A 24,005-nucleotide genomic window follows, 5' to 3' on the forward strand; every position below is an offset into this window, starting at 1 on the left:
CCTGTAGTGCTGATCTAGGATCAGGTCCCACTATCAATTCATTATTATCTAAAATACAAAACTGATCCTAAATCAGAAGTCCTACTCTGACATGCTTTACGAATGCGGCCATGATACAGAATATTACATCAGAAGATTTTATTTGGGAGAGAAAGTAGGGCCCTCACCATAGGAATGTCAGTGGTATACTCAACATTGGTGAAATATTTAGCTCGGTGCCAAATTCATTGGGACCAACTTTTGCGTTAACACCTTTCTCTCCGTGTTCTAGTTATATATGGGGAGTGGAAGCGGGCGATTGTGGGCTTGAGCATCGTTAACATTTCCTTGACGTGTCGGCCGGCATCTCCTGGAGACTGCCTCACATTTTCTGGGGCGCAGAGGGAGTTGCTGTAGCAACTAGCGGCTTTAAGAGTGAATGAAGCAGATGTGCTAGTCATCTATCAACAGACAGCTCCAACTCCTCCCTGCCCGAGCAAGTCATCACCGCCATGACAGCCAGCCCGACCAGCCTCATCAATTACACCAACACCCTACCATTAGTGCACAAACGCTTTTCTCCTCCGCTACATTCATCCACTTCCTTCCCAGTCTGCAGGGCCAAGATGGGCCCTCAATTAAGCCTGAATAACTTTGCCCCCTATCCAAGAATGTCTTTCTTTCTTTTCCGCTACTTACTTCACAGATTGCAATCATAAAGTGAACCATTTCAGTGATTGATTTAACTCAAGGCATGTAGGCCTAGCCATGATCACCATATGAAATCTATGTTCTTTTAACTTCATTGTCTTTAGTAGATAATAGCTTGCCCAATGTGGCGTGTTGTAGCCTAATGGCAGCATTAAACTGTCATACAATACAATCAACTTAAAGTCCAAGTAATAAACCCCATAGTTAATGAATGTGTAGTTAACATGTAATTAATATGTAATAACAGTGTGTTTTAGGGACCGGGCTAGATTCAGGCTGCAAATCAGAACCAATTTCAGCTGCCTGTTTTATCATGCAAGGTAGGGTTGGTAGTGAAATGAAACCCTCAGAGTCATGGTTTGTTAGTCATATTCTGTTCCTGTATTCCAACCATACCAGTCATGAAATGCAGTAAACAGAGCAGTTTGAACACAGCCATATACTCACAGGGATAAACTCAGGGTTCCAATCACATACAGTAGACAACAATGGCAGTGAAGTGACACCAGTGGCGAAAACAAGATCACACATTTTCCCACAAGGATTTTACAGAGGGATAAAGAGGGAAGAGCTTGAAATTGAATTATGCCAGAAGAAATAGTATAAATAAGACATTCATATAAAAATAGGCTTTAACAAAATATACTCTCTTTACCAGTATTTACCAAAAAAGAGTGTCTGTCTGGTTGAATATGTCTTGTTAAATTTAGTCAGCTTGAGGTGAGCATTGTCATTTAACACAGACAGTAGTGTTGATGCCCTAAGACCACAGTGAGTGACTCTCCAGACTAGCAGCAAACAGAAGGAAGACTAAAGCCACATCCGAAATGGCACCATAGTCCCCATATAGTGCACTACTTTTGGTCAGAGACTCTATAAAGGGAATAGGATTTCAGATTAGCCCAAACTCATGAGAAAGTAAATGTCAGTAGTCTATTACCAGCCTAACCTGGAACAATATGAGGGACATAATATTCCACAGAGGAAAATTCCAGGCTGACTCATTCCAGTGTATGACCTGTATGTTCTATGTTTGATTGCAACAAACAAACCAATAACAAACTCTAATTGGGGGAACCACCCATCCTCTACACAATTAAGACTTGCTCCATAACGGACAAAATCAGTAGTTTCTTTATAAAATAAATTAATATTATTATTTTGTCTCTAAATACAGTATGTTAAATATTCCAGATGGCTCTTTCATTTCATTTGTGCATAGCGTGTCCTATTGAGCTACAGATACAGAGAACTACAGTAGTAGCACAGTCCAGCATTATATCCAGCATTGATTCATGGTGAGCGTTGGAGAATCCATTAGCTCTACAGTCAACAGTAAGTAGCTAGTACACATCAATCCAGGTAGGCAGGCAGGTAGGCAGCTCAGTGTCTTATAGTTCATGACCTGAGGCTGTCCCATCCTGACTTCCAAGACACAGTGTTTCCCTTTATGTTGATGTGTTGCACCATGGCACACAGCTCCTTATGTCACCAGCGAATGCAAGCATCCCAGTACATGTATATTGAGAGGGGAGGAGGAGCGGTGTGTGCAAACAAAATCGCTGTTGTTCCATCTTCTTAGTTCCTCAATGTCTATTTCTGCAAAGACAGCCTCTATCCATTAGTTTAAAAAAATCCACTATGCACAGACACACAAACACACACATCTGACGGTCCAATAAATACTGTCATTTGCAGGTGTACACCTCTGTCCTCTCGCTGCAGGTGTTGCACTTGACGTAGCAGCACCACAAGAACTTGCAGTTGCACTGCCACACGCGGGAGTACTGGTGTGTGTTGTACCCCCGTCCGCAGCACATCAGGTCACAGCCGCTGATCTGCTGCATAACAGTCTTATTACACAGCCGGCCTTGCGTTCCAACACTGCCCGTCATCGGGTCCGCTTCGCAGTAATTAGGGGACTTCTCCATGTACACCAGGTCTGTGTCCATGGGTTTCCGGTAGGAGTAGAGCTTCTTGATCTTGAGGAATTTGGGCCGCTTGTTGCGGCTGGCTTTGACCGGTTCCACGTGCACAGCATGGGCGTACTTCTCTTTGAGAATGTAGCCGAGCTCGCGGAACTTGGGAAGTGTCGTCCAGCAGGTTTTGGTGGTGCAGGAGCCCGAAACACCATGACACTTGCATTCCAAATGCATGTTCTTCTCCAGGATCTAGACACACAAACAACCGAGAGAGAGGTTACCTTTACAGACCTGGCAAACCATCTGCTGAAGGTTATATTACTATACATGAGTAAGTCACTGAAAAAGAAAAGCCTCTGCAAACATACAATACTATTATGTATATAATGAACTTATATGTTTATTGTCATAATAACCTGAAAATGATCCCTCTAAAATCTAAACATTCTGTATGGGCCCAAGGGTCAGTGGAGGTTGAAGTAAATGATAGGCCTACATAATTTGTTTGTTGAAATCCCATTGAAAACAGCAACATAGCACGGTGACACACACTGACACTCAGGTATGTTAAAGTCTAGGAGGTGGGTAACATTGTACGCACAGTGCAGCATTAGATCAGCAACAAGCTACTTGTGAGGTAGAATACAACAGCCCTTTACAAAACAGTAGCTTTGTACAGACTGTACACAGAAGCCATAATGCTGGATCAGGTTACGTCTCCTCGTGTGTAGTCACAACACAACACGGTAAGGTCAGGATTGACTGCACACGCTGCTGAATGATGTGGATATAACTGTTAAAGCCTGCTCCGATGACTATTACAAGTGTCTCATAGCTGAAAAGGCACAGACAACACTATAGCTACACTACTTGTTCCATTTCCTTGAACTAAAATGTATGAGGAGCTTGTTTGGCATTCTGCTATCTTCATACGAGGATAGGTGGATATTTTGTGAGTTCCCGCAATCAATGAGTGAAAAGTGAAGAAAAAAAAAACGAAATAGTGAAATGTCGTATAAGAAAAATATATATGGATTTTCCTTTTCCACAAATGCAATTTGATTCTAGAATCAATAAAACAAATGAATTTTAGTGCCTTGTACTGAAAATGCATACAAATGCAGTTAGCTTTCTGTGGTATACCAGACAACACTTGGCTTCCCAGCTACTAATCCCTCAGCAGCCCTGTGACCAACACTTGTGACAGGCTTTGTCTGGTCGTATTGGACCTGGGGGCTGTGAACTGCGCTCCTTCTCAGTGTCACTGCGTTGATTAGCATAATTAAAGGGGGGGTGGACAACTATCAAAACAGAGAGGCCATTTATTACCAAGGATACAGAAAAAAGAAAAAACCCAACTGATAATCGGAATCCACGAGTGTAGCCTGTTTCACTGTGAGAGGCAATTTAGCTGTCTAGATAAGCAGGGCTGAATTCAGGCCCCACACAGAAAGGCAACAGTGAGCTGTTGAGCACAATGTGTGAGTGGAGGCTTTTCAGTCTGTCTGGGTACGTGTTGGTGGTTTGAATCAGGCCTCTGTGGCACAGAGAGAGACGAGAGGGGTAAGGCTTGACTCTGGAGGGAGAGGTGCTTCTTTCCTCTTCACTAACTCCAGTGTACTGCTAAGGAGCCTCGCCCAAGTTGTTTGGCACAATTATTCTGCTCATTCTTTGACCTCCAGACTTGCTGGAGTCTCAGAGCTGATCTAGTATTTGCTGCAGCCATGGATGCACAGGAGCCTTGATCTGAGAATGTGAACATTACCTAGTCCCTGATCCATCTTGGTTGTTTCAAGGGATTTTCCACAATGTGAGTCATTGACAGACTACAAATCCTACAAAACACTAGGTGTATCACACAAGTTAACGTAACATCTCTGTTAGGCGGGTAATGACTTCCAAGAGACATAGTGATACAGTAGATATTATTCGACAATACTAAGTACCACACAGCAACCCATGGCACAAGACTATTACACACGATAAGCGCTTGGCTCTAGGATATCAGACAAACCAAGGAATTTAGGAATTGCGATAAACAGTAACTGTATCCTCTCTCAACAGTGCAGATCATAGGGGAGCAGGCTAATGCCTTTTTGTACAGTGTCAATCTGTTTTCAGCCCAGAGATCTGGGTCGTAATAAAACCCTGCCACTTAAACTGCTCTTCACCTCTAAAAAAGCTTCCCTTTATTTCACTGCCTGTTTAATCTTGGCCCCAATACCCAGATCCTTGGCAAGGTCCAGCCACTCCCAGGCATGGTGGAGACTACTAAATCACAACAACCATGGTTACTGAGGCCTAGCCTATATTCGGTAGGCCGTGTAGTTAACCAACACTTTGGTCTCAGATTTAGATTCGGTCTCTTCTCTGTAAGGCTGGGGTTACACGAAACAACTTTCACACAATTTTAGTTGCAGTTGCAAGTGACATAATCTCAAGCAACTTCGCTGTTACATGAAGCAACTCAAATGCGCTAAAAATTGCATGCAACAGCCAATCAAATTGAAGCTGCTTGTTTGAGAATTCTAATTTCACCTGATGTCATCTGCTGCATTACACCTTGGTTTCACAAATAATTTGTTCATCCAACATTTATTGTAACAGCAAGGACGTAGAAGAAATGCAGCCTGTACAATTTAGCTAACTTTTTAAATGGAACCTTTATTTTACTAGGCAAGTCAGTTAAGAACACATTCTTATTTACAATGACAGCCTTCCTGGGAACTGCCTTGTTCAGGGGCAGAACGACAGATTTTTTTTTACCTTGTCAGCTCAGGGATTCGATCCAACAACCTTTCAGTTACCTTTCAACCACTCGGCTACCTCCCTCCCACAAACACAGCTAGCTAGCTTGGAACAAGGTAGGGTAGCCTAGTGGTTAGAGCGTTGGACTAGTAACCGGAAGGTTGCAAGTTCAAATCCCGAGCTGACAAGGTACAAATCTGTCGTTCTGCCCCTGAACAGGCAGTTAACCAACTGTTTCTAGGCTGTCATTGAAAATAAGAATTTGTTCTTAACTGACTTGCCTGGGAAAATAAAAAAATTAAATAACCAAGCTAGCAACGAACTAAGCTAGCTACAATAGCACAGTTCATGGGGGACAATTTCAGTTGAGAGGTTTGGGTTCACTAAAAGCCCTGATTGTGGATTCTGCTGCACAGAATGTTGACATGACAACAGGGTTGTAATTCCTGAACCATTGAATGGATCATGTGACAAAAGTGTTTGTTTTGATTGGCTGTTGCTTGAAACTATTCGCACAAGGTTGAAACGTTTTAACTGGATGCAACCAAGTTGCTTATTAGTTTCAACGGGGTGTTTCATGAAGCAACCAAGAAGCAACTCAGTTGCAAGTAACTACAATTGCATGCAAGCTGTGGTGTGTAACAGCAGCCTAACCGTTTAAGTAAACTACAGCACATGTTAATCTTCAAGAAACTATCTCCCGATTACAGCAAAGACATATAAGAGAATAAAGCAATTCATCCAAAATAATCTATTTTAGTTTTCTTACCACAAAAAAAGTTGTATTTTTGTTGTTGTTGAGTGAACTACCCCCAGATTTAGCTGTATTTAACCTTTTTTGGAATGGTCCTGCTACTTTCCCACAACCTAATGAAATATTCCAGGATCCAGTTTAGGTTTGCTGGGATTACATTTTTACCATCAAAATGCATGCAGCCTTCCATCTAAAATCCTTCCCTATGAAGAGAGAAAAGGGAAGAGGAGTGGCGTGGTCACGTACCTTGCGTCCCACTTCGTTGTTGTGCAGGTTCATGAGAGACCTGGCATTCTGTTTGACCTCTCTGGCGTCCACGAACACCTTGGAGAAGCCCAGGCCGTAGCTGATGTCTGCTGAACAGCCGCCCCACTTCCAGCCCTGGCCTTTACTGTAGAAACCCTGCTTCTCCGTGTCACAGCTGCAGTCACTCAGGTTCCCCTGAGTACAGGCTGCAGTAATGGCGTGGGCAACGCCGGCCGCTATGATGGCGTAGGTGAACGCAGCCTCTTTACTGCCTAGGAGGGAACACAGTTTGGACTTAGTATTTAGTATGCTTAATCATTTTAATGTGTAAACTGGTGTGATATCTGGGAGATATCAGATGTCTGGGAGAATTCATATTTTTTGTATGGTGCTACAGCTGTTTGTTTCACAGCTTGATAAATGGCACAGGGATGGGGGTGGGGTGGGGGGGGGGTCTGGATTTCCATGACATACTTCCGTCTATATGGTGTATATCAAATAAACTGTATACTGTATGTTAAAAAATATCAACTTGAGAGCAGTTTAACCATTAAGTGTCAGTGCTCATGTCAACATATTTGTCAAACAAACCACTCAAGGACTACAGTCATCTGAAAACAGACCTTGAAACTGGCCTGCCTTAGAATCAAAATGTCTGTAAACTTCCTAGTCAATAAAGTAGTATGAATGAGATGGCTGTGGAGAAGGATGAGCTATTGATCAGCTTAGAGCTCGGTACGCTCTGTGTATTCTTGCAGGGAGGATCTTGATTCAGAGGTTATCTCTCCCATGTCCACTGAACAAATCATTTACGCACACTGGGATGTTTGAATTATCAGCATATAATTAAAGGTTAACCTGTCATAATTGAAAGAGTGAGCTTCTTGTTAAAAGTTCTTAGTCATAGCATCTATTTTAAAGTCCAACACGCTATGCAAATAGAGAACTGGGAAAATGGCTTAAACCAATACCAATTTTTACTGTACAAGTGCATCCATGTGCCATTTTCCAATATGTTTGTTAAGTTTAATGTTATCTCCTGATGCAAACAAATGGGTTTCAGTTATCAATATCAATCGTATTATTAACCAAATTGTTATTCTGTGTATGCATGCATATGGAGTGAAATACCTGCATCTGCAGTTCGGTATATACAAACAACCAGCTACTGATGGCAATATCCATCATATCTATGTAAACAAACTACTCCACATTTCTTCAAAACAAACATGATACCTTCCTCTGTACTTCCTGGTGAACCCAGATTCACTAGGTGCTGCTGCCCTGTTTTTGATAAACATCTATGATCTGCGCCCTTGCCATTGAAAGAAAACCTCATATTGAAGCATCAATTATGTGGACGTTTTTATAGATTCGATGGGCCCCGAGCCAAAAAAGAAGGTGTGCCGGGCAGTCAGTTCTAACTGCTCCGTTGTTAATTTTTCCCCAGGAGTCCCTGGTGCATTGGTTCAAAACAAAGGATGGCAGGAATTCTTCAGTACTTTGTCATGAGACCTGAGTGGAAAGACCTAAAAGCAACGGAAGCAAAGCTTTATCCTGTTTTAAGTGAGTAAGTAGTAAGAGCCATATGCAAATTGAATACTCTCATTGCACCAAGTGTAGAATAGTTTCTTTTAAATAAGTCACATCAAATGTTATTTTAGTTTTAACTTTACATGTGTGTGTTGGTTGATCTGCAATGCACAAAATACTACAGAAACACGAAAAACATTAGATGCACCTTGCACCCCAGCAAACAGAAACCCTATACAGGCTGCCTTTCTTTGGCTGCCACAAGCGAGAGTGTGCAAGCTCCACCCAACTCACGCTAGACATCAACAATGGCATTCATTTCTAACCTCTAATCTGATCAGTGAAACCAATCTATTTTGCATGGTTGTCTATGCCAGACTCTTCAGTGACTTAAAACACTCATTCAAGAAGAAAACATATTGTGAAAGACCACAGCTTTCACTTGAACAACAGAAAAGGATTATGCCCTTCATACCAACAGCTGTAAAGAGCTTTTCATAGTGCCAACCAGCAATATTATGAATCACCATTGAATGCACTAGTTGTGGATTTATAGTAATACATTGTATGAAGGTCTCTCTAGTCTAGCTGCTTGATGGTTAGAACATGTGTTCTATTACAATGCTACTAGCTATTTGTTGTGTGTGACTCTACTGAACAGCCCAAATCCAGGTTGGGATAGGATATAATCCTAGATTACGTTCTAGTTGCTCTCTGAATATGCAACAATCTGGTGAGTACCACAGAATCTGCACAGATTAGCCATCTACTGTTGTGATATTCAAAGTAACTGTAACTGTACTGTCAGTATAGTGATAATATTATGTAATATTATGCACAGGAGAATACCCCAAGAAGTCCTTCAGACAACTTCAGGGCATGTGTGATAGGCACAACATGGAAACGTTTTGAAGCAGAAAAAGAAAACTGAACATGTTTCTTTGGAAAGTTCAGCTTCCAGTGGACCAGCCATGAACCTGCACCTACTGTAGGCCATCCCCGTGTCCCCAAAGACATCCAAGACATCCATCAATGCTGTGAAACCTATTGCCTAACCAGGTAGCTACAGTACTTCATTTGAACTTTTCCTTTCTTCCATTACTCCCCTTTGTATGTTCAGCTCAGTATTTAAAGCTTTTATTCCTCTGTACTTTCTATCTACTGTAACTTATACCCGTGGTAAGATCGCCGTCTTTACAGTGAGAGCCACAGCACCCAGTGAGAGAGAAGGATAAAGACCAGTGAATATATGCCTCGGGAGACTACGCTGACCTGAAAAGACAGGCTGTCAATGTTCACAAGAGTTGTGTTACAGTGCTGGCTTCTGATACCTTTTGGACTTGTTAAGTTCCCATCCTTTCTCTCGCACTCTTGTCTCTATCTTGAAAGACCAGTGTATGACACAGCTTCAATCTGTTCACCAATTATGAGCGTTTAAGTTTTGAGGAAAAGTTCCCTGTCGATACTTCTAGTGTATAGCCTATGGGAAACTGCTCAAATTAAACTATTGTAATTGCCACCACATGTTGTTCTCAAATGACACACAATAACCTTCCTCCAAAGTCTGTCCATGTTGTCAAGGCACACATAATGTGTCATCCGCAAATGACATTCAGAAAAGCTAGGAACTATTTGTGTCAACTCTCATTGGAGCAGATATGCAGGCACTCAAAAAGATACGGGCCATTTGGCTACATGGGCCACAGTGCGCTATTGACGCACAATGAACCTTCAGGCTTATATAAACATGGGGACATTTTCAGTGATGAAATGACATTTCAAAATGTTCTAACCAAACTTGAATTGATTTGCAACATACCCACTTTCAACTCTTTTCCGAAGACGGTCCGTTCTCCAAGCGCAGAGCAGTTCCAGCGCCCATTTTTGAACTGAAACTGACACTCGTTTATCCCCATTTGTGCTCCCTCTCCGATGACGATAATGGCATCCGGGCGACTCTGACAGATTATCCGCTGTCGGGGAGCCAAACCGGGAATCTTGTTACAGATTATACTCGCACCTAGCGCGACCACCGATGAAAAGCCACTGTAAAGGTATAATAGTTAGACATTGAATGACTTTTAAAAAAACCCATATAACAATGGTATATTGTAGTTTAGTGGCTATTTAAAGAGAAATTACTGACTGCCAGATAACCATGATAAATGTAGTATAGGCTTTCAATGTCCTATAGGCTATACAACGGTGTTTATTAAAGCTTTATAAACTACATGTTTATAACGTGAAAAAGGGATTAACATTCATACAATTTAAACGCGCACTTATTGTTTTTCTTGTCTAGAGGAGGTTATAAAAACATATGGGCTGTAGAAATACGAGAGATAAGTGGTGAGAACACGGTTTATCTTAAACTAAATTATTCTGTCTTTGAGTGAAATACAAGTGTGTAACAAAATATAAAGGACACATCTGAAGCCATCTCTAATTTATAAATTAACCCAGAAACCATTTATTTGATGTGTAGCCTATAAAATAGGCAAATAATTCAGAATAAACCTTTGTCAGGTGGTTTCTAACTGTAAAAACTCATACTCTATATGCTTTTTAGAACAGATTAATGAAACTCTCAGACATGATGACGGGTCAATGTCAAATAAGCAATGGACATAGTTTAGTTAGATGAATAATTATAAAAATGTATATACAGTTTAATTTATAGAAATGTAGGCTATGTCTATTCAAACAAACCTCACACCGAAACTTTCTGTCATAGGCTACTCTTATATTTTCTATTTTTCTTTTTAGGAACACGGGCTACCTAATGAACATGCCAATGACAAACTCACCCGATTTTCAAATAGACAATCCCAAGGCAAAGCAAAACCCGAAAAATCCAGCGTCTAGTTTTTCGACTCATGGTGCTTCCACTCTCAGCTTCATGCAGTGTGTAAAATAAAAGCGATTAATATATATTCTCCCGATAGTCACTGTCCAAGTTATCCAAAATTACTTCAAGTCGGTAGAAACGAATATCCCCAACAGATTATTAACAGCCAATTATTTTATATACTAGGCTAGTCTTAGCTGTAGGCTAATGATATCCGTAAACTCCCCTACGTGGCCCCTTTACTGTGCCGTTTTATCATTGCGAGGGTGTCACAGGTAAAACGGAGGATGAGCAAGTGCTGTAGTGCGATTATCTCCTTCTCACTGTGTTTTTTGCTACCAGCAGGATCTATATAGGCTATCTGGTGTATCTATCTGGGGCGTGTTCAGAGAAGCCATGGCATGGAGCCCTACTCTGGAATCCCGCCTGGGCTGAATCTCTCCACAACTATTCCAGTTGTGTCAATTCACCTGCTCATTAATTGCTCATTAATTAGCGTTCTAATAAAAACAACACAAGCAGTGGATAGTGATGGTTGTCAATATCAAATCAAATCGTATTTGTCACATGCGCCGAATACAACAGACCTTACAGTGAAATGCTTACTTACAAGCCCCTAACCAATAATGCAATTTAAAAAATATATATTAATAAGAATAAGAAATAAAAGGAACACGTAATTAAAGAGCAGCGGTAAAATAACAATAGCGAGCATAAGAGACTGTAGCAGCAGCATAATGTATAGAATAAGTTAAAAAGTTACAAACAACGAAAAAAACGAACGAAAAAACACATTCGGTTAGGAGCACGTGAAACGTCAGCCATCTTTTCCGGCGCCAAAATAAATGTGTGACGATAATGATAATTAATGACTTTCTCTGAAGTCGTATGATTATCATTGAATAATACTTTCAAATATGTAACTACAAAAACGATTTGACATTTTCTGTCTATTTTGTATATGTTTTGTTTCCTTTATATGCCTACTTCAAACATGCATTTTATGGGTTTAAAACGAATCTAGGCCTAGGCAATATATTGTACTCGATGCACGCATGTAACTCGAACCCGCTAAAACTCCAATTGAATTGCAAGCATCACATTTCATTGCACTCACTTGATAAAGTGTTCACATAACCTACTGGGCATTAAACAATGCCAACAAATGGCCACCTTTATATATAGTATGTTGGCACAACATTTCTACACTATTTGCTTAGCTGTGAAAGCTACTTCATCAAGTGTCCAGTGTGTCTCCTCTGCATTACTGCTTTGGAGATGTTTGTACGCTTTATAATAGCGCCATCTGCAGACAAATAAGTATTGGTAGTATTGAAAAAATAAAAAGAACGGAAATGAGTTTTGTCCTTTCAGCCTCCCCGTAGCCTATGTAGAAATTGCGGACAAAATATTTTTATTTCGCTGATAGTCTTATCTCACAGCCAGCAATACAGCATAGCTGTAAAACGTCGAAATGGATTATCATCCTTACCTAACTAATGATTGCCTAATTCACATTTTCTCTTTTTTTAAAGAAGATGACTTAATTCGAGCATCAAGTGTCTGTAAGGTAAGAGAGTCACAAAAACTTGCGGAAGTAGAGGTATAAAATCTGGTTATGTTAAACAGTTCTGAATATATTCTCTATTTTCTGTTATAGTGTTCCACGTATTGTTATTTTGTCAAGCGGTTGCTTTACTTTGAAACATTATGTTATTATTAGTTTGCAATATATATGTTGATAGATTTATTTTAATAACTGGACTGGTGTGACAGCCTATATTAACAACCCGATACCTTGTGGCTTTTTATCTAGGAATGGCAAGAAGCAGCAGAAACACCTTGGTTGTGGCGGTGAGTTTGAGGGTTTTACCAACTGATCAGTTTTACTTACCCATGTCAGAATGAATAATATACTGGGTGGGTATGAGGTTGGTTTAGATATGGGTGAGGGCGAGAGTGTGGGTGGGCATTTGCATACTTTATTCACTATACATTTGCATAGATTATTCATCATTGTCTCTTGGCATGTTTTTGACAATGTGGTCAGCTGCATCATATTTGAAGTACAGTGCCTTCGGGAAAGTATTCAAAGTAAAAATACCCCTTTACTTTTTCCACATTTTGTTAGGTTACAGCCTTATTTTAAATGGAATTAAATAGTTTTTCCTCCCTCAATATAAACACAATATCCCATAATGACAAAGCAAAAACAGGTTATTAGAAATGTTTTCAAATGTTTTTTTATTATTATAACAGGAATATCACATTTACATAAGTGTCTCTCGATTGGGTTCAATTCCAGGACATTCAGAGATGTGTATCGAAGCCACTCCTGCATTGACTTGGCTGTGTGCTTCCAACAGCTCGTTTTCCTGTTGGAAGGTGAACATTTTCCCCAGTCTGAGGTCCGGAATGCGATGTAACAGGTTTTCAATCAAGGGTCTCTCTGTACTTTTCTCCATTCATCTGTGCCTCAACCCTGACTAGTCTCCCAGTCCCTGCTGCTAAAAAAACATCCACACAGCATGATGCTGTCACCACCATGCTTCACTGTAGGGATGGTGCCAGGTTTCCTCTAGACGTGATGCTTGGCATTAAGGCCAAAAAGTTTAATCTTGGTTTCATCAGACCAGAGAATCTTGTTTCTCATGGTCTGAGAGTCTTTAGGTGACTTCTGGCAAACTCCAAGCGTGCTGTCATGTGCCTTTTAGTGAGGAATTGCTTTTGTCTGGCACTCTACCATAAAGGCCATCCATTTAAGAATGATGGAGGCCATTGTGTTCTTGGGAACCTTCAATGCTGCAGGAATGTTTTGGTACCCTTCCCCAGATCTGTGCCTCATCACAATCCTATCTCGGACGTCTACGGACAATTCCTTCGACCTCATGGCTTCGTTCTTGCTCTGAGATGCACTGTTAACTGTGTGACCTTATATAGACAGGTGTATGCCTTTCCAAATCATGTCCAATCAATTGAATTTACCACAGGTTGTAGAAACATCTCAAGGATGATCAATAGAAACAGGATGCACCTGAGCTCAATTTCGAGTCTCATAGCTAAGGGTCTGAATACTTATGTAAATAATGTATTTCAGTTTTTTTAATTATTCTAATACGTTTTTACTTTGTCATTATGGGGTATTGTTAGTAGATTGTAGATTTTATTTGATCCATTTTAGACTAAGACTGTAACGAAACAAAAAGTCAAGGGCTCTGAATACTTTCCAAAGGTACTGTATATTCTATATAACATGTATATAATAATAATAACTGTATATTAATGCCTAGTAATCTATCCCGCAGAGAAATGTGTCTGCAGCGTTGGGGTTTCTGTAACATTGCGGTGCTGGGCTCTGAACATGGGAAGCAGGCTTGGAAGAGCTACTTCCTGCGTCGCTCTCACCTGGAGCTGAAGATGACCAAGGGCAGGTCCGGTGGGGACTACACCTGTAAAAGCTTGAGGGGACACACAGGTGAGCATACAGCCTCTTTCTTTCTTTAGAAAGGATGGAACTGTCTATGGAAACAGTATTTAGATAGCTGTATGGTCTACAACATCTATATCTTCCAGGCAGGGTGGTTGGGTGTGTGTACCTGTCAGGGAACTCTCCCCAGCTCCCTGACTTCTGGAGTTCCAACCCTACTGTCTGCAGTTCATCCTCAGATGGTACAGTCCGTGCCTGGGATGTCCAGCAGGTGAAAACAATACTACCCTTTTATACTTATTATGAAGCTTTATTTACCAGGCTTCAGAGCGCTTTACATTGTATGTTGGCTACTCATCCTACCCACCACCAAGGTGTAGCACCCGTACTTCAGTAGCCATATTATATGGTCTACTGGTCTACACAAAGAAGGATTTGCAGTTAGCACTTAGGAAATTGTGTTTCCTTTTCCCCTTTTAACCAGGGGGTACAGCTGTGGTGCAGCCCTGTTCAGAGTCCTCTGACTGGGATGGTAGCTGACGGTGGGCATGGTGGGGTCATCACGTCAGATTCCACAGGGCTGCTCAAAGCCTGGGATGGTCAGAGTGGACAGGAGATGTCCTTCTACTCCTCAGCATCCCCACAGTGCACCTTACTGCCCTACAGTATGGAAGGCAGCTCTTTTCTCTCAGTGAGTACCCAAACAGCCAACCATGTCTAGTTGGTTGCCAGATCAATATCTGACTTCCTGGCATCACCAGACATAATACATAAAAAATGTCCTTTTCACCAGGTGGGGACCAGTCAAGGCTCTGTCCATACTCTGACTAGCCCCTCACTGTCAAAGCTGTCCACTCTGGTGGTGTGTGACACATTCAAAGTAAACCTACTGCTGGCATCGCCAGACAAGAAATGGATTCTAGCTGGAACTACAGAGAATATGGATATGAGTCCAAAGGTAATTGTAACAATTGACATGTTTGTCTATAATAATTATTGTGGATCCCAGAAGTCCTGAAAAGTAGCAATATTTCATCGTTGTTCAAATGTGTATTGTGTTGTTTGAATGGCAGGTGTTGTCCAGTCAGAGTGTGACGTGTCCTTCTGAGGAGGAGGATCCTCTGTGCCAGTGTCTGCCTGTCTCAGGCTGTAGTGCTGCTGCCTTCCTGCCCTCCCAGCCAGCCAGACTGGCCACGGTCCACTGCAAGGTCAACTCACACTCAAACACGCATCACAACAAGGTCCTCTCTGTGTTCGACATCATCATAAAAAAGACCAGATTCAAGACAGAGATCCAGGGTAAAGTGTCAAGTTGAGACGTTTAATATCTTCATCTATTTAGATTATCATTCATTACCTGTTACGTTAGCAAGCTTGTCCCCATGTGCCATTTTGTGCCAGTTGTACTCATTTTTGTGGTTATGCTAGAAATGGAGCTTTGGCCTAACTTTCACAGATGTTCTACTATTTCAGTTGAGCAGGTGGAGAAATTTGAGTTGGTATTTGAGGGCAGGACTTCGGACATCCTTCTGGAAGGCAAGGGAAGCAGCACTCTAGTTGTAGCTGCTCACAGAGAGCTGAAGGTCTACACTGTGAAAGGAGAACTCATCTGTAGCTTCAAGGACCATACTGAACCTATCTGCTCTATTTGTGTGGTATGCTTTTCACTCTTATTGTGCGTATGGACTACTGATAATAGTAATTACGCATTGGAATTTATATATTGGAGTTCAAAGCGCTATACATAGTATGGGGAAAACTGCAGTGTTCTAGATAATATATTCCCCTTGATTTCTTTTTTAAATAGTTTGGCTCTTACCTAGCAGAATATCCCTTGGGATATAGACCTTGTGGTAAGAGTGTGTGGGAATTGACGTTTATGGTTATATGGTGCTCGGGGGAAGGCTGTCCATGAAATTTATCCTAAAAGTGAGGCTTTTCTCTCAGGATAGTTTCCGTGTAGTCACTGCTTCTCGGGACCTGTCCTTAAGAGTGCTGACGTGGAAAACTGACAGAGACAAAGGGCTCACACTGGAAAGTCGATACCACTTATTGGGAGGCTCTCACTCCATGTCCAGGTACAGAAAGACATTTCTGTCTGTCAAGGAAACAAATGGTACATTCTGTCTCTGTATTTAAAGTTGGATTGTTATGATGTAGTAATGAACTGATGTACATTTCATGTCTTGTGTTGTCAGAGGGTTCAGTTATGTGGTTTGTGACTACTCAACCATTGTGGCTTCAGTGGAAGCAGTGGATGGGAAGGATGTCCTGAAGGCCTACTCTTTCAACTCCTGAGCAACACTGTCCTCTAGGAGGACTTCGCAGGTACTACAGTAGTTAGCATCAGTCACTAACAATTAATTGTGCATGTTTCTGAGTAGTTTAATCACTGATGTTGTGCCTTGCCTTTACAAACCCTCTGCTTATGGAATATACATTGTAATCAAGAGTTATCGCGGATGTGTTTATATGTTATGCAAAACATGCAAGTAATGAAGGGGAAAAACATTGCAGTTTGCTGTGCCATGATACTTTATTTTTGTGCAATAACACATTTCTGTACAGGAATGAATGGTTATAATCACTTAGCTGGCTTTATGTGGAGCTTAGGTATTTAAATCCCTGTGTTGGATCTTCAATATAACCTAAATCTTTAGGGCATATACTGTAACAAATACTGCCCCTTGATCTTCTTATCAAAACCAAACTGACAATTTATTTTTAACTCTCAAATAAACTGCATTTTCTTGGGTCTGCATTTTAACTGTACAATACAGAGGTAAACATTGGAAAGTGATATTTCATATTTCATATACAATACACTTTCTTATAATACTTAATGACAAAATATTGTATGTGAAATACTATCCAAACTGCGCAGGAAGGCACAAAATATGTTTTAGTATAGCAAGGGATGGTCTGGAACAGAATACAGAAGGTTTATGGGATCAGTACAGTAGGAATGGGCGCCATATCTGGTACCTCATCCTCCGCTATGGCTATAAACCTCATGTCGTGTAGGACCAGCCTAAGGATCTCTGTCATGTCCGGATACACCGCTGAGTCTTTTCCCATCTGTGGAGAGTCAGAATGGTTGAGATACCCATTGAATATTTTTTTTTAATAACTGTGCCGCGGTTAAAAAGGAGAACCCTACATCATCTAGTGTTCTACCTTTGTGAAAGCCTTGATGGTGCGCTCCAGGAAAGCAGCCTCCACCTCCTCTGGAATTGTGAGAACATGAGCCATACAGTCCAGAATGCACACTAACATCTCCCTGGGAGCCTGGAGGGGATGTGGTTGAATAGAATACAACTTTAATTGTCCATTGGTTAGAACTAAAATGTGTCTTCTGCCTTTCACAACACACCCAGATACACACATCCATGGATGAAGAGCAACTGTGTGCATTAAGTGCCTTGCAGGAGATCGTACATGGGATCAAAGACCAGCACCCTTTTGGCTGCCAGTTCCATTCCCATTTTGTGTTGCCTAGCCCAAGGCTTGTACCAGCAACCTTCCAGCTGCTGGTCGGCCTCTCTAACCTCTAGGCTACTGCAACCCCAAATGAGTTGGTTAACTGAACAGAAGTCGTCAGTAGAAATTAATTGCATACAGTATGGCGCTATTCCAAGTTTTCTGTAGTAAATCTGTCATGTAAAGTATGATTGGGTCCAGAGTGAGAAGCCCTGGTGTGGCTCAGTTGGTAGAGCATGGCACTTGCAACGCCAGGGTTGTGGGTTCGATTCTCACGGGGGACCATTACGAACAAATATGAAAATGTATGAACTCTACTGTAAGTCACTCTAGATAAGTGTCTGCTAAATGACAAATGTACAGTGCCAGTCAAAGTTTGGACACCCCTACTCATTCTAGGGTTTTTCTTTATTTGTACTACTTTCTACAATGTACTGTATAATAATAGTGAAGACATCAAACTATGAAATAACCCGTATGAAATCATGTAGTAACCAAAAAAGTGTTAAACAAATGAAAATAGTTCATATTTTAGATTCTTCAAAGTAGCCTCCCTTTGCCTTGATGACAGCTTTGCACACTCTTGGCATTCTCTCAACCAGCTTCATGAGGAATGCTTTTCCAAGAGTCTTGAAGGAGTTCCCACATATGCTGAGCACTTGTTGGCTGCTTTTCCTTCACTCTGCGGTCCAACACTTCCCATACCATCTCAATTGGGTTGAGGTCGGATGACTGTGGAGTCCAGGTCTTCTGATGCAGCACTCCATCACTCTCCTCCTTGGTCAAATAGCCCTTATACAGCCTGGAGGTGTTTTGGGTCATTGTCTTGTTGAAAAACAAATGATTGTCCCACTAAGCGCAAACCAGATGGGATGGCGTATCGCTGCAGAATGCTGTGGTAGCCATGCTGGTTAACTGTGCCTTGAATTCTAAATAAATCATTGACAGTGTCACCAGCAAAGCATCCCCACACTATCACACCTCCTCCATGCTTCAGGGTGGGAACCACACATGCAGAGATCATCCGTTCACCTACTGTGCATCTCACAAAGACACGGCGGTTGGAACCAAAAATCTCAAATTTGGACTCCTCAGAACAAAGGACAGATTCCCACGGTCAAATGTCCATTGCTTGTGTTTCTTGGCCTAAGCAAGTCTCTTCTTCTAATTGGTGTCCTTTAGTAGTGGTTTCTTTGCAGCAATTCGACCATGAAGGCCTGATTCACACAGTCTACTCTGAACATTTGATGTTGAGATGTATCTGTTACTTGAACTCTGTAGCATTTATTTGGGCTGCAATCTCAGGTGCAGTTAACTCTAATGAACGTATCCTCTGCAGCAAAGAACTCTGGGTCTTCCTTTCCTGTGGCGGTCCTCATGAGAGCCAGTTTCATCATAGAGCTTGATGGTTTTTGCGACAGCACTTGAAGAAACATTCAAGGTTTTTGAAATGTTCCGTATTGACTGACCTTCATGTCTTAAAGTAATGATGGACTGTCATTTCTCTTTCCTTATTTGAGCTGTTCTTGCCATAATATGGACTTGGTCTTTAATCAAATAGGGCTATCTTCTATATACCACTCCTACCTTGTCACAACACAACTGATTGGCATAAATGCATTAGGAAGGAAAGAAATTCCATAAATTAACTTTTGCCAAGGCACACATGTTAATTGAAATGCATTCCAGGTGACTACCTCATGAAGCTGGTTGAGAGAATGCCAAAAGTGTGCAAAGCTGTCATCAAGGCAAAGGGTGTTTTTTTGAAAAATCTCAAATTTAAAATATATTTTGATTTGTTTAACACATTTTTTGGTTACTACATGATTCAATATGTATTATTTCATAGTTTTGATGTATTTACTATTATTCTACAATGTAGAAAAGATAAATAAAGAAAAACCCTTTAATGAGTATGTGTCCAAACTTTTGACTGGTACTGTAAATGTAATGGCCTAGAGTAAGTGCTGCTGACCTGGTCCAGTGGTTTGAAGACAGCCTCTGGGTTTGCAGGATCACTGTTGTTACGGTCCAGATTCTGTATATCCTTGATGGAGATGACTGGCTCCTTCAGCTGCTCCAGCCAGGTCCACATCAGCCCAGAGAGCACAAACGGGTCCTTCTCCAATGTACACAGCCTCTCCCATGCCCCTCCCATGTTCAACTCTGACTGCAAAAATGCACAGAATACACAATCAGTGTCACCAAAACCCACATCAGGTGTAGAAGAGCTAACAATCTAACGCCACTCCAGTATTAAAAATGGAAAGTTTCCTTTATGTACAAACGGAGTTGTCAGATACTGTTCAGGTAAACAGGATTCATCAATTGTGCTATGCTACTCTATTACTACCGTCTCACTAGACTATTTCAATATATAATATTGTATGTACAGTATTCCAAAAGGTAGATACAGCATTTTAATAACAATAGTGTAGAACATGAAGTTCGTACCTGCCAAGATTGTAGTCTCTCCCTGTGCTCCTCCTCTCCATCCTGCTCCAGATCCACAGCCAGGGCCTGGGCCACCAGCAGCCGCCTGGCCTCCTTGGACAACTCTGTCTGGATGGTGATGAAGGGCACCTCTGACTCCTCTATCTGAGACACATCACCATTGTTCGCTAACTTGTCCCTCTGCTCCTCCTTCCACCTAAACAACATGCTGCTATACCCTTTCTTCTCGGGGTTGCACTCAGACTCGCTGCGCTGGCAGGCTTTCTGTGTCTTCTTTAGGAGCGGTGATCCCTCCGCGAGGCTCTTCTGCTCCCAGAGGGATCCATCTTGGGTGCCGTAGGTGGTGGTTATTTGCCTGGGCCCCATGGGGCTGCCTGTGGCCGGGGTCCTAGGCAGGGAGTTCAGGGAGGGAGAACAGGCCACAGACATGTTGCAAGCGGACAGCGAGTTGGAGAGAGGTAGGGTCGGCAGGTTCAGCTCAGAGCCCAGCCTTCGCAGGTCCGACTCGCTGTAGCTCAGGCTCTTGCGGTGGTAGAACAGGGGCGGTTCGTTGGCATGCCGGGGTTTGGTTGGGGGTCCCGGTAAGCGGGGCTGCCCTCCGAGGCCGCCTCCCCCGAAGCTTCCCTTGGTGAATCCAAAGTCGCGATAGCGCTCAAACTCCATCTCCTCCTCGGCCGTCATGTCATGGATGTCCAGCATGTCCTCCTCGATGACCTGCCGGTTCTCAGCGATGTCCAGCAGCAGCTTGCAGATCACCTGGATGATCTTGGGCAGGTGCCTGAGCTCCCGGCGCTCATAGCCATGCAGCATGTGTCTCTGGCGGGTCAGGAACTGGGACAGGGTGATGGGGTTAGTCCTGGGCTCAGCGCAGTGGAAAATACTCCTGACAGGGACCAGGAACTGGGCAAACTCCCGCACGCAATACAGCTGACCTCTGGTCTGGATGGAGTTGGGTCGTTTGGAACGTACAAACACGATGGCCTGGTCAGCGGTCATCCTGGTGGCGAAGACCAGGTAACACGCTAACAACACACCTGATGGAAGACAGTGGCAAAACCATTAGCGAGAGGGTCAGTCATGTGACCACAAAGAATAATCATTTGATTAATAATACAACTTTTTTTGTCCTATACCTGTTCTTCCCAGACCAGCATGACAGTGGACAGCCATCTTCCCCTCCTGCATCGCAAAGGACATGACCTTCACCATGTCCAGGATGGATGCGAGGGAGGCCACCCCATAGTCATTCCAACCAAAGTTGTAGAAATATACTGGAATATAAGGACAGTCATTATTCAACCATTAACACAGTAAATTTGCATTGGCCCCCTTCAGTTTTTCTCATTGTAGAGGAATGGTCATAGACTTACTGTTGTTCTCCATGAAGACCTCAGGTTGGTAGGAGAATCCACTCTCTGATTCCAGTGCATTGGGACCACAGCTGGCGTGTTCCCCAGGTCTCTGCAGGTTTATCACTGTCTTCAGGCCACATCTACACACAATTAATAACACATCAATTCATTTATTTGATCTATACTAGGAGCATTGAATTGACTTATGGTGACAGCAAACCCTGAAATAAAATATAGTGTTACCTTTTAAATTGGTCAATAATGTTGTACTTTTCTATTAATACAGTAGATGGTCTGGCCATGGCAAGAAGGCTTTCCGTGACCCTGAAAGGAAAGACATGTTTCTGCATTAAACTTACGGGTATAATCCACTTACATTCAACATACACATTTTTATAGAGCCTTTCTGATTCCTACCAGGAGGAGTAAAGGCCTTTGATGGCTTGCTTGTCCTTGCTCCAGCGGTCAGGGTTCTCATACTTGCAGTTCTGACCTCCACACCCTATGGAGCATTGTGTGGCTCCAGGGATGACGTGACGTATCGCCTCCCCCACCAACGTGTACTTCGACTGGGGTGTCCTGACTGGGGGTACGCATGGAGGGTTGGAGGGTTTAAAAGGAGACAGGAGGGGTGTTGTGAAACAATGTCCTCTGTCATTTCAACCAGCTGACCTCAGCAGTTTACATTCAGAATTATATTTTATGTTGCAGTCTGGAAAGAAATGATACTTCAATGGACTACCATACATGTAAGTTTGACTAGTGGAGCCCAATCAATGTAATAAAGCGTACACTAGTGTGTCTTCTTACAGAAACAAACTGGAGTGACAATATCTGTGATTAGCACATTGTAAAGAAGTGGTGTCAAGCTTAACTAAGAGATGTTCCTGATGTAAAGAAGTAGTGTCAAGCTTAACTAAGAGATGTGCCTGATGTAAAGAAGTTGTGTCAAGCTTAACTATGAGATGTTCCTAATGTAAAGAAGTAGTGTCAAGCTTAACTATGAGGTGTTCCCAATATAAAGAAGTAGTGTTAAGTTTAACTGAGCTGTTCACATTGTAAAGAAGTAGTGTCAAGTTTAACTATGAGGTGTTCCCAATGTAAAGAAGTAGTGTCAAGCTTAACTATGAGGTGTTCAGCAGCAAGCTAATCTGTCATCTGGCACACACCACCAGGCTTAACAGTATTACAATAAAAATAGCAACGCAACACCCTGTTGAAACTTTCTTCAAATAGATTGATAAATCATATTAGTTAACGGTACTATATGATCCTTTATGTTAGAAATGTTAGTAATGATGTAGTATATCAATACCTGACTCCATGAGGGGGTAGGGGACTCCACTGCTTGTCTGAGGGTGGAGTGTTGTATGACTGAATTCTCAAGCAGACCTCCACTGCCATGGCAGTGCCTTGGGACACACACTCACGTTAGTCTAAGATAAAACCTAATTTACATTTCATAATAGTGAAATAGTGTGGTAGGTCCTTATATTGATCAGTGTACGAGGCTACATTGTAAAAAACATACTGGAAGCAGTTACCTACCTGTAAGTTACTGTAAAAACAAGTACAGTATGTTACTGTAAATTCCAAAGAAAGCACTTCTTTACAGTAATGTACTTTTAAACCAAGGTTTATTTGGAATTTACGGTAACATACTGTACTTTTTTTTACAGTAATTTACAGATAACTGTCTGCCAGTAACTTACTGTAAAAACATGTGTGTGTGTTTTTACAGTGTACAAACATAATCAGAGAGCAGTGTCAGCTGTCAAAGATGAAAATCCATGATGACCTAGGTGACATCAACCATTAAAATCCATAATGTAATAATCCATTTAGGAATTGGAACACAGCAACCTCCCAATAAGGTATCCTCAGCACGTTTACCTGAAGCAGAAAGATTGTGGAGCTAGTGATCGTCAGCATCTTCAGACATCAACATAAAACTACTCCACTTTCCCACGTTGGACCACTTGACACAGCAATGTCCTCAAATGCTTTCTTTCTCAGGTTTGGTAGTCCTGCACCACCTCAGGTCTTCAGTTAATTCAGTCCAGATTATTTTTGTAAATTAGGGCTGTGGCAACAACACCATCCACTTCATCCTTTATGTTCACCAGGAACAGGCATTTTGCTTCAGCCATAGGAATAAAGAACCCTGGCCTGGCCTCCACTGTGAGGTGTCAGAGAAAGGCGGACCATCAGAGGTGTAGGTTCATCTGTAGCATGGCTCTGAATGGTAACACACCTCATTGGATGCTCCTTCTCACTCCTTATTCATCAGACATGCACTGCACCTAGATCCATTCCTGACTCCTCCCTCCGGATTAACCCACTAATCTCATTGCTGTAGAAAGTAGGCTCAAGAGGCAAAGGCCCCCGTGGCCACTTCACCTCACAGTAGAGCAAAAATTACTGATCATCTCTGACCATCTGTTTGAACTCCCTTCAGTTGATAACCACAATGAGATACTATTTGTTTGAAATTTCATTACTGGCTCCGGATCAATCAGCTAGGGATATCATGTGATCAGAAATCAATACA

The 24,005-nt window shown here is 42.0% G+C and overlaps 3 protein-coding genes across 6 annotated transcripts; 1 reads left to right on the forward strand and 2 right to left on the reverse strand.

Annotated features, from left to right (window-relative positions):
* Positions 1 to 1,048: 1,048 nt before the first annotated feature.
* Positions 1,049 to 11,075, reverse strand: LOC118361408 (protein Wnt-7a-like). Its single transcript, XM_035741308.2, has 4 exons — positions 10,701 to 11,075; positions 9,713 to 9,939; positions 6,361 to 6,632; positions 1,049 to 2,861 (listed from the first exon to the last, which is right to left on the reverse strand). Exons 1-4 carry the CDS (start codon positions 10,769 to 10,771, stop codon positions 2,379 to 2,381), a joined length of 1,053 nt encoding a protein of 350 aa, XP_035597201.1. The 5' UTR covers positions 10,772 to 11,075; the 3' UTR covers positions 1,049 to 2,378.
* Positions 11,076 to 12,114: 1,039 nt separating this feature from the next.
* Positions 12,115 to 21,705, forward strand: fbxw12 (F-box and WD repeat domain containing 12). 4 transcript variants are annotated; one of them, XR_004820981.1, is made up of 12 exons: positions 12,115 to 12,311; positions 12,558 to 12,595; positions 14,047 to 14,216; positions 14,315 to 14,439; positions 14,653 to 14,859; positions 14,962 to 15,126; positions 15,242 to 15,467; positions 15,642 to 15,823; positions 16,116 to 16,246; positions 16,367 to 16,496; positions 20,154 to 21,116; positions 21,249 to 21,705. XR_004820981.1 is itself a non-coding variant. In XM_035741310.1 (11 exons), exons 1-10 carry the CDS (start codon positions 12,216 to 12,218, stop codon positions 16,464 to 16,466), a joined length of 1,440 nt encoding a protein of 479 aa, XP_035597203.1. In that variant the 5' UTR covers positions 12,115 to 12,215; the 3' UTR covers positions 16,467 to 16,496; positions 20,154 to 21,705. The 4 variants fall into 4 exon arrangements, 3 of the variants coding, with proteins under 3 accessions (XP_035597203.1, XP_035597205.1, XP_052339090.1); XM_035741310.1 differs by having other exon boundaries at positions 20,154 to 21,705; XM_035741312.1 differs by lacking the exon at positions 20,154 to 21,116.
* ptpdc1b (protein tyrosine phosphatase domain containing 1b) lies at positions 16,924 to 22,868 on the reverse strand. The gene is made up of 9 exons (XM_052484229.1): positions 22,770 to 22,868; positions 21,872 to 22,037; positions 21,698 to 21,778; positions 21,473 to 21,594; positions 21,236 to 21,373; positions 20,103 to 21,136; positions 19,624 to 19,818; positions 17,346 to 17,456; positions 16,924 to 17,246 (listed from the first exon to the last, which is right to left on the reverse strand). The coding sequence occupies exons 1-9, from the start codon at positions 22,777 to 22,779 to the stop codon at positions 17,112 to 17,114; spliced, it is 1,992 nt and encodes a 663-aa protein (XP_052340189.1). The 5' UTR covers positions 22,780 to 22,868; the 3' UTR covers positions 16,924 to 17,111.
* Between the last annotated feature and the right edge of the window lie 1,137 nt (positions 22,869 to 24,005).

This window comes from Oncorhynchus keta, chromosome 28 (assembly GCF_023373465.1).
Source record: "Oncorhynchus keta strain PuntledgeMale-10-30-2019 chromosome 28, Oket_V2, whole genome shotgun sequence".
Lineage (NCBI taxonomy): Eukaryota > Metazoa > Chordata > Actinopteri > Salmoniformes > Salmonidae > Oncorhynchus > Oncorhynchus keta.

What these genes read in the sequence shown, in the direction of transcription:
- ptpdc1b (XM_052484229.1), bottom strand. An exon ending in ATTATTGACCAATTTAAAAG is followed by an intron (nt 21,595 to 21,697) that starts GTAACACTATAT and finishes AATTGTGTGTAG; the next exon opens with ATGTGGCCTGAAGACAGTGA. An exon ending in TCTTCAAACCACTGGACCAG is followed by an intron (nt 17,457 to 19,623) that starts GTCAGCAGCACT and finishes CATCCCCTCCAG; the next exon opens with GCTCCCAGGGAGATGTTAGT.
- fbxw12 (XM_035741310.1), top strand. Translation starts at nt 12,216, where the DNA reads ATGGATTATCATCCTTACCTAACTAATGATTGCCTAATTCACATTTTC. An exon ending in AAGCTTGAGGGGACACACAG is followed by an intron (nt 14,217 to 14,314) that starts GTGAGCATACAG and finishes TATATCTTCCAG; the next exon opens with GCAGGGTGGTTGGGTGTGTG. An exon ending in ATATGGATATGAGTCCAAAG is followed by an intron (nt 15,127 to 15,241) that starts GTAATTGTAACA and finishes TTTGAATGGCAG; the next exon opens with GTGTTGTCCAGTCAGAGTGT.
- LOC118361408 (XM_035741308.2), bottom strand. Translation starts at nt 10,771, where the DNA reads ATGAGTCGAAAAACTAGACGCTGGATTTTTCGGGTTTTGCTTTGCCTT. An exon ending in CGGAAAAGAGTTGAAAGTGG is followed by an intron (nt 6,633 to 9,712) that starts GTATGTTGCAAA and finishes GTTCCCTCCTAG; the next exon opens with GCAGTAAAGAGGCTGCGTTC. An exon ending in ACAACGAAGTGGGACGCAAG is followed by an intron (nt 2,862 to 6,360) that starts GTACGTGACCAC and finishes TTGTGTGTCTAG; the next exon opens with ATCCTGGAGAAGAACATGCA.